Source organism: Musa acuminata, chromosome BXJ1-9, assembly GCF_036884655.1.
Source record: "Musa acuminata AAA Group cultivar baxijiao chromosome BXJ1-9, Cavendish_Baxijiao_AAA, whole genome shotgun sequence".
Lineage (NCBI taxonomy): Eukaryota > Viridiplantae > Streptophyta > Magnoliopsida > Zingiberales > Musaceae > Musa > Musa acuminata.
Window position 1 is genome coordinate 41951454 of NC_088335.1, and position 8930 is coordinate 41960383.

The 8930-nt window shown below is 41.2% G+C and overlaps 2 protein-coding genes across 3 annotated transcripts; one reads left to right on the plus strand and one right to left on the minus strand.

The window, feature by feature from the left end:
• The first annotated feature begins 1780 nt into the window (after nt 1–1780).
• LOC135584595 (calmodulin-binding protein 60 D-like) lies at nt 1781–3804 on the plus strand. 2 transcript variants are annotated; one of them, XM_018818016.2, is made up of 7 exons: nt 1781–1976; nt 2074–2113; nt 2177–2229; nt 2346–2842; nt 2917–3077; nt 3144–3291; nt 3530–3804. In XM_018818016.2, exons 1-7 carry the CDS (start codon nt 1885–1887, stop codon nt 3562–3564), a joined length of 1026 nt encoding a protein of 341 aa, XP_018673561.2. In that variant the 5' UTR covers nt 1781–1884; the 3' UTR covers nt 3565–3804. The 2 variants fall into 2 exon arrangements, with proteins under 2 accessions (XP_018673561.2, XP_064939769.1); XM_065083697.1 differs by having other exon boundaries at nt 1782–1976; nt 3386–3804.
• Nucleotides 3805–4184: 380 nt separating this feature from the next.
• Nucleotides 4185–7597, minus strand: LOC135593560 (LEAF RUST 10 DISEASE-RESISTANCE LOCUS RECEPTOR-LIKE PROTEIN KINASE-like 1.2). The gene is made up of 4 exons (XM_065083696.1): nt 6773–7597; nt 5818–5859; nt 5439–5699; nt 4185–5365 (listed from the first exon to the last, which is right to left on the minus strand). Exons 1-4 carry the CDS (start codon nt 7563–7565, stop codon nt 4434–4436), a joined length of 2028 nt encoding a protein of 675 aa, XP_064939768.1. The 5' UTR covers nt 7566–7597; the 3' UTR covers nt 4185–4433.
• Between the last annotated feature and the right edge of the window lie 1333 nt (nt 7598–8930).

Consider the following 8930-nt stretch of genomic DNA (forward strand, 5'->3'; position numbering starts at 1 on the left):
TGCACCTCCACCTGCCTTGCATATTGACGATGGAATATTATTCTATAAAAAAAAACTCAATTCATTGATCTTCTCATTCATATATTATAATGTCTGAGATAGGCCCAAGTGAAAGAAAATATATATAATTATAATTATAATTATATCAAATCAAATATATGATTTGATCATCTCTTTGGAAAAGATAATACTCATAATTGATAAGCTTTCATTAGATCAATCTTTACAAATTCTTCAATCATAATATGTGTAATTTTCAATCAGAATTATTATTTAATTTTTTCATATTTTATTCCCTTTAACAGATCTCAAAGAAACTAAATTAGAATTATTCCAGATGTCATTATGTGGTAACTTATATATGTAAAATACCCCACAAAAATAAACAAAATTATTTAAGTGATAGACTATATTAGTCCTGCATCGTATGTATGTGCTAGCTAGTAAGTTGCCTCGAGTTCATGAAATATAAAATATGGGTCAACCTTAATGATGAAACATCTTAACTAAACCAAAAGTTATAATATCAAATTTGGTGTTAAAGAGTCACGGAGGGATTTATTTTTTGAAAGGAAAATAGAAAAAGATTAAAGAAGGATTCTCCTTTAGGTAAGAAAGATAATTCTTCGGATGAAAGGCTCGTAACTTTAGAGACATTTCATCGAAAAATGTAATTTATGGCTTCGCATCACTCACACAAAAGTTCAAAAAAAAAAAAAAACCCAATTTGTCGATCTTCTCATTCATGCTTTACAATGTTTATTAAACCTTTTTTATAAAACAAGTACAAGAAGGAAAAAAAAAAGAAATATAAAAATAAAATTTTATAATTAATATCAAATCAAATATATGATTTGATCTTTCCTTTGAAAAATATATTATTCTCGATTGTAAAGCTTACTAGAGATTAATCTTTACAAAATCTTCAATCAAAATTATAATTTAATTTTTTCACCCTTGTTTTCATTTTTTAAATGTTATCATGTGACAACTTATAACGTATATAAAAAAAAAACCTCTAAATTAATCAAATTTATTTAAATAAGTGATAGACTAAATTGGTCTCACATCATAAGGTGAAAAAACAACTCAATTCATTGATCTTCTCATTCTTGTATTATAATGTTTTCGCTTTTTTTCTTAGGCCCAAGTATAAGAAAGAAAGTAAAAATATAAAAATAAAACCTTATAAGAAAGAAAGTAAATAAAAATATATGATTTGTTCTTAAAGCCTCCATCCTCGTAGATATCAATATTCATTGAGTAAACTAAGAAATTATATTACAATTATTTTGAATGTCGTCATGGGATAACTTATGACATATGCAAAATAAATTATAGGCTAATCAAATTTATTTAAGTAAATGATAGATTAGATTGGTCTCACGAAATCAATATTTTTTTATAAATATAAATTTTGATTCATTAATACTAATATAATATTAAAAATGAAATAAAGTTTGAATCTAACTAGTCAAGGATTCAACACTGATTCGATCAAATTTAATTTGCAGATCAAACCCAATAAACATAACCCGAATCTTAAATCTTTCGATCCCAAAATCAACGGTTGCGTGTTTCGGGGACATTTATGGTTCCGCCGCGATCCCTTTCCATGGAAGGTGGGAATCATTCTATTGAGGTGGGTGGTGGTACGGTGGCTGACATTTTCGAGGCCATCAACTCGGTTCCCTAAAATTACCTCTCAGCTTCCCTCGACGACTTGACCCCCATCGCATCCTTCGATCCCCTTTCCAAACACGCTCCACGAACCCTCGTAAACTGTATAATATAATCCGCCCCTCCCCCTCCTCGCCATCGGGTATATATAACTTGCAGCTCCAGCTTCTGTGTCTACTCCCTCTTTCCTACTGAAGAAGGCCCATGGCTATCGGGAGGCTTCGTGGAGAGCTCGATCAGAACGACACAGACCTCACCGGTGTCAAGCGCATGAGATCGTTCCCTTCTTTCTCCTCGTAAGCAATCCTAACCTTCTCTACAATCCTTGTCTCGACCTGCTATAACTTGGATCTCTTGATGCTGATCTTGCTTGCTGCTCTGTGTGTTTGACAGCGCGTTCACGGAAGCTGTCGTCACCGTCCTTCGTAAAGTGGTACGATGAGCTACTCATTTTGTTGCCAGTGAACCCACTGATCCTTAATGTTTGATGTTGCAGGTGCATGAGGAGGTTCACAGTCGTGTACTTCCTTATGTGGCTTCACTGCAGAGGTATCACATATCCACAGATCCAATCACTTCCAGTGCTCAACTTATACTAATCATGCATGCATGCATGCACTTTGTGAGTCCTTTCCTAAAGCAAGGACTGATGCAATCGTTTCCAGGCCAAGCCAACTGCGTATTGGGGAGGTGGAGGCGTCATCGAACTGGCGACTCGTCTTCACGAGGCCAATATTACCCCAGATCTACACCAAAAGCAAGGTGGAAGACCAAGACAACAGGCCGCTCCAAGTCAAACTTGTAGACACCCGGACTGGAGAGAGCCCTGCTCTCTATCCTCGATCGGCTTTGAAGGTGGAAGTGGTGGTCCTCAATGGCGACTTTCCCTCACGGGACGACGACGACTGGACCGCCGAAGAGTTCAACAGGAACGTAGTGAAGCAACGGGAGGGAAGAGCGCAGCTGCTCGTGGGAGACCGCAAGGTTGCAGTATGTGAAGGCATGGCATCTTTCGAGGATCTCGAGTTCACAGATAACTCGAGTTGGGTACGAAGCGGAAGGTTTATATTTGGTGTAAGAGTTGCTCCCGGGAGCTATGAAGGACCGAGGATTAAGGAAGCAGTGACCAAACCTTTCAAGGTTTTAGACCGCCGAGGAGAATGTAAGCATTTCTTCTTCTTCTTCTTCTTCTTGTGGTTGAGATACTGATGTGACGAACTAATAATCTCTTTACAGCGTATAAGAAGCACAACCCCCCACGGCCTCACGACGAGGTGTGGAGACTCAAAAAGATTGCCAAGGATGGAGTCTTCCACAGGAGTTTGAGAGATGCGAACGTGAGAACAGTGCGGGAATTCTTGAGGCTACTGAACAACGATCGGAACGCTCTCCGAGGAGTAAGCAACAGCTGTATCAATGAGATGTTCTTGAAGTCTGTGATATTAATCGTCTCCTTTTATCAGATTCTACGAGGCATGACGGACAAGGCCTGGAAAGTAGCTGTAAGGCACGCAATGACCTGCAGCCATGGGGAAGACCAATTCCCTCCTTGTCAGGGGCATCAGCAGACGGAAACTGTCTCGTCCGGTGGACACTTTACAATGCAACAAGGTAATTCAACTGATCTTTTATTCCTCATCGATCTGTTCTCAATCTGATACCTCTTTCTCAACCACATTAATCATATTTCCTCTTGATCTTTTAGTTAATTCTGCGACACAAGGTTTGCCAACAACAACAAGATATCAAGAAGAAATAGTGATTCCTCCAAACAACGTGCAAACAGAGTCCAGTATGTTGATTGAAGACATTCAGTTTGACTTATATAATGGTTTAATATCTTTCACAGGATCTACCCAACTTGATGTGGACTACCCAACTTGATGTGGACAAACAAGATCAAGCAACAACATCTTTCACAGGATCTTAATTAGAAAGAATTGACCGAGCAAGAACATCAAGGTTTAAATCTTGCTCTTTAGATTCCTTTCAGTCTTGTATCAGATTTGCCTGTAAGATAGCAATTGTAATTCCACATGATGAAGATGTACGTATTATGATGGATCTATAACATAATTTAGGCTTCTGAGTTGAAAGCATGTAATAAAATTTATGTTTCGGAAAGGGATGTGAGTAAACGACTCGATCAAGAATGATGGACATGCAATTTCCCAAAGACGTCTAGTTTTAGCCTTCTGCTTGCAGTAAGACGACCCCTGTTTCAGTTTACACCAGATGTGCCGAAGAAGAACGATCTAAGAAAAAAGATTGGCAGTCTAAAACTAAAAATCCTATAATATACAACAAAAATTTTAATATGTGTTCATGAAATTTGCATTTATATTTGTAAAGATATGCAGAAAATTGCTCTGTTTAATTCTTGTTTTCTTATGGTTATCAATGAAGGCAACTATAAATAGACATTTCTTCTTCAAAGATGGTATACCATCTCTGCTAAATTCTGAGCCTCTCAAATGAAAAGCAACAGCTGATTCAAGCTATCATAAATTAAAGGTATGATAATTGAAGGAAATAGGAATCCATACAGGAAAGAGGCTGAATGTAAACAGCATGCTCGAAGAGTTGGATGCAAGTATGTAAGACAGGGGAACTCTATCTGCTCTGTACACTTCCTCAATCAAGCTCATTACTGAAACCTTTACACCAAAACATAATGGCTATATATGTTGGCAATCTGCATTCTGATTTCCATTTGGCGAATTGAAGAAAGAACAACATGATCTCCCTCTTATTTACTTGGTGTGTGATGTGGTAGAGCTGCTGTACCAATTTTCCATGACAGAATCAGGCGACAATGGTGCGGTATTCTTCGGCAGCTCTGCAGTATCTCCGTTCTCACCACCCTGTTGTGCCTTCTTCCCCACCTCGTACCCCTCGATCTCTATTGCTCTCAGCACCTCGAGGACCTCCTTCATGGTTGGCCTCATGACCCCGTCTGCTTGCAAACACCCGAACGCCACTTCTGCCACCATGGTGATCATCTTCCTCGTGGCCTCATCCGATTGACACCCCAGGCCGGCGTCCACCAGTTTCTCGAGCTCGCCATTCTGGATCCTGGTCATTGCCATGCTTGACAAGTTGATCTCGCTCGGGTCCCGAGTGATGTCAACGGCGTGTTTCGAGGATATGAGCTCCACCAACACAACCCCAAAGCTGTAAACGTCGCTCTTGTCGGTGAGCTGGTAGCACCGGTGGTACTGGGGGTCCAAGTACCCCGGCGTGCCCTGGGGAGCGGTGGAGATATGCGCGACGTCGGTAGAGAAGGGACGTGAGAGCCCGAAATCTGCGACCTTGACATGGAAGCTGCAATCAAGCAAGATGTTGCTGGTTTTGACATCTCGGTGTATGACCGGTGGGTTGACCGCGTGGAGGTAGGCAAGAGCATCGGCTGTCTCCATGGCGATCCTGAGACGCACCGGCCATGTGAGGATCCCTTCACTAGCCCGGTATCCATGGAGGTGATCCGCCAGAGTGCCATTCGACACAAACTCATACACCAGCAAGAGCTCCTGACTGTGGCGAGAGGTGCAGCCGTAGAGGTCAACGAGATTCTGATGACGGAGGCGTGATAGGATCTCTATCTCATTCATGAACTGCTCGAACCGCCTGTAATTGTTCTCGTACAACCGCTTGACTGCAACAGTACGCCCATCTTGAAGCTTACCTGAAGACAAGATGGCATCAGAGACACCACTGGTAGATTGTAATCCGGTTTGATACAGCTATTTCAGCAGTACCTTTATAGACGGTGCAAAAGCCTCCATCACCGAGTTCTTTGGAGGCATCGAAGCGGTCGGTAGCCTCCTGTAGTTCCGCGTATGAGAAGAGGTGAGTCTGGAAATGGGTACCGCTCATCTCGGGGTCCTTCAAGTATGGCTTGGAAGAGGCATTCCGGAAGAGGGATTTGGAGGATGGGGGGAACTGTTGCTTCTTCTTGTTCTTGTAGAACACAAACAAAGATAAAAGTAGAAGAAGGCTTCCGATTGCTGCAGAAATCCCTGTTGGCATGAAAATATTTCAACTACAAAATAATTGAAGAAAAATTTGCAGATATCAAGTAAATTAGTGGAATGTAAACTGTTTAAGGTGATGGAACAGGAGATGATTGCCACTTACCTATTATAATATGCTTACGACGAGCACCATTCGATGGATTACCTGACAATAATATTCCTGAGATCATTAAAAGTGACAAGGCAAATTTTGTAGAAAGTCTATGGACACATCCTTTTTCCTAAGCCACTCTATCAAGTCAAAATTTAAGACCTGAAACATTTTTGTTTAATAACTTGCCTACAAGAAATTGACAGAAAGCAGATTTTTTTTATTCTCTTTTTGGTCAAATGGCACAAAATCTTTTTACTCTGTTTTTCATCAACATTCTAAATTATCTTTGAACTGAATGGATTGCTTGAACTTGCTGCAGAAGCCATGGTTACACTTCAACTTTGTCTTCCCCTGATCAGAACATTTTGCTAGAGAAGAGAAGCAGATAATTGAGCAAGATTAACAAGAGGAATAAGTGCTGAGATTAGTATTAGGGATAAGAAAAGTTCAGTAGTAAAGACAACAGGAAAAAAAATGTCAGATTCTTATATGCTGTTTTGATGAGCAGGGAAGAAAACTCAGTGAGAGGGGAGTAGGAAAATATTACAGAGGATATTAGCAACTTGTCCTTCAATGTTCTTCGAATTCACAAGATCAAGAGAATTACTAGTCACATGAACACAAACTATATGATCTATAAATCAGAAAACTAGTCATATAAGGCATATGGCCTCCGAATTGACCAATCCCCATCCAAAATGTACTAGGCAATCAGATTAGGACAGACAAATGAAATCCAGGACTAAAACTCAGAGCAAGATAGATGACAAAGTGTGTCATGTTCAGAGACCTGAGATCTCTATCAACAAAACTATTCATGGCGAGACAAACAAATTCGAGCTTCAGGCGTCGATACGAAACACAAATTTAATGTGCTAAACTATGACAAAAAAAGAAAGCATCTTCAATCCACAAAACTCTTAATTTGGAATTATCATTGCTTGTTCTGAATTCAGATACTCACCACAGATAACCGGGTGGATTTGATCACGGCAGATGCACATGAACCTCCCCATCGTCTCATTGAAGCCGCATCTGCCACCACTCCGCTTGCATTCAGTGCAATCCGGCCAAATCCAGTTCAACAATAATCCGCTCCTCAAAAGTTGAGCATAGTTACCATTGTCCGACGCAAGATCTGCTATTACCGGCACGATAACAAGCGCACAGCCCGTGCCTTTCAAGTCTACCCTAGTGGAGTTGTACTGGCCGCCGTAGTAGGCCCAATTTTGACCACAAGATTTTCTTTGGTAATCCAGCTGATTGCTGGTGCAATTGACGAGGAAGAAAATATACTTGTTTGCAGAGTTGATGCTGAGAGGGTAGATACTGGAATCATTGGTGATATTACTGTAAGGAAAGGTGCAGGGATCATCAAAGGTTTCTGTAGCTGTGAGGCGGAACGACTGGTTATCATAGTAGATGTTTAAGAGGTAGAACTGATGATCCACTAATTCAAGAACGGGACTATAGCTCCCGTTCTTGCAGGTGACCTTGAAGGGAGGATAGCCGCAGTAGGTTGGTTGCTCCCCATCGAGCCAGAACGGGAAGCTAATGTTGAGGCCGTTCCCGCAGGCCTTGGGCTCACAGACCTTCATCGTCGGGGGTGGATCGGCCGAGGCTGGTCTCTTCCCCATCAACATCGACAGCAAAGCGAAGACGAAAATGGCGAATCGGTCGCGCTTCAGCAAGGTTTCCAAATCCATCCGAGTGAATGAGGAGGAGGAAGGCGAGGAGATGTGCGTCAGCCAAAACATGTTTGGTTTCTGGTGTGGTATCTGTGAGGAGGCGTTGACTCGAGACCGGAAAAGTATAAGCTTTTTATTTTTTTGTTGTGTGGAAAGGAGGGACTCTACTGTTCCACGTGTACGCTTCCCATTGGACTGACTCGACAAAGTCGGGCTTGCAGGTGCACTGTGGACGCTGCGTTGGAGAGCGCGGCGTCCAAATTCCAGGCGGCTTGATGGTCGTACAAAAGACCAACTCGCAGTTTCCAACGTGAAGAATACAACGGCATCTCCGGTTCAACTAAGGCGCCCGGCCCCAACCCAACCCGACCATCGGTCCAGATTCAATGGCGGATCGCAGTTGAAACGTCAAATCCGCAATAAAACGTGATAGAATAGGATCACGTCGTGAAGCCGTATTGCGATTGGTTACACACTTGACCTTAGTTGTTCCAACTGCGTGCAACACAAGCAACCTGACCGGCTGACCTGACACAGCCCAATGCTACGTCAGCTCCGTCCTCGATTAAATGAGGCGTGCTTTGCTTTAGCAGATTTAGTGTGACATCGCTCCCAACGACGACACAAGGTTATACTGCACGTGCAAAAGAAGACGGATAAATTTTGATAGCATGTCCTTTGACGACAGTTCACCGTCACGACAACATCGATACGGAGCTTCAAGACTGATGTGGTGAATCATGATGTGACCATCCTTCCTACTATACAAGATTGTGCAAAAAAGTATCGCATGATCATGTATCGAGTATGAAATCATCTTGGGATGATATCGACTCTAGTCAGGAAAGTTCTAATTGAAATAAGCATTCATGTAAAATCTATGTAAGTCGACCCCTATTAAAAAAATAAAAAGATCGGCTAAAATTAGGAAATTATTTCTTAGAGAAGAATTATGAATTATAAAGGAATAAGAGTCTTGAGTACGAGTCATATTAGAAGTTGGTTAGAAGTAAGAGTCTTGAGTAGGAGTCCTATTATGAGTTAGGGTTTAGAAGCCCTATAAATAGCCATATATTCCTCCTCTTTTGATAAACAATAGATGAATCTTTTCTAAAACATTTAAGTAGTAACTTGGAGGGAGGAACTCTTATAGAGTTCTAAGGAAATCGATATCCTAAAGAGATCAACCCCAAGTTTAGAATCTGCAAGGGTTCTATCACCTGGTATTAGAGTAGCGTTCTTAATGTCTCGTTGCCCTTCCACAGCCATCCACCAACCCTCCGTAACCGCCCAAAGCAATTCCCATAATTGCTTAAAAGATTGTTGCCAAATTTTGTCATCATCTCCACCACCACGGTTTATCCTTTGATCTCCCCGTAAATTACAATACGTTTTGGTTTCCTACCTTACTACTACTACAATTTAGTTATCCTT

Coding starts and splice junctions, on each gene's coding strand:
- LOC135584595 (XM_065083697.1), top strand. CDS start 1,885: ATGGCTATCGGGAGGCTTCGTGGAGAGCTCGATCAGAACGACACAGAC. Junction 2,230..2,345: donor TATGTGGCTTCACTGCAGAG/GTATCACATATC, acceptor AATCGTTTCCAG/GCCAAGCCAACTGCGTATTG. Junction 2,843..2,916: donor TTTAGACCGCCGAGGAGAAT/GTAAGCATTTCT, acceptor ATCTCTTTACAG/CGTATAAGAAGCACAACCCC.
- LOC135593560 (XM_065083696.1), bottom strand. CDS start 7,565: ATGTTTTGGCTGACGCACATCTCCTCGCCTTCCTCCTCCTCATTCACT. Junction 5,700..5,817: donor TCGTAAGCATATTATAATAG/GTAAGTGGCAAT, acceptor TCATGCCAACAG/GGATTTCTGCAGCAATCGGA. Junction 5,366..5,438: donor CTTTTGCACCGTCTATAAAG/GTACTGCTGAAA, acceptor TCTTGTCTTCAG/GTAAGCTTCAAGATGGGCGT.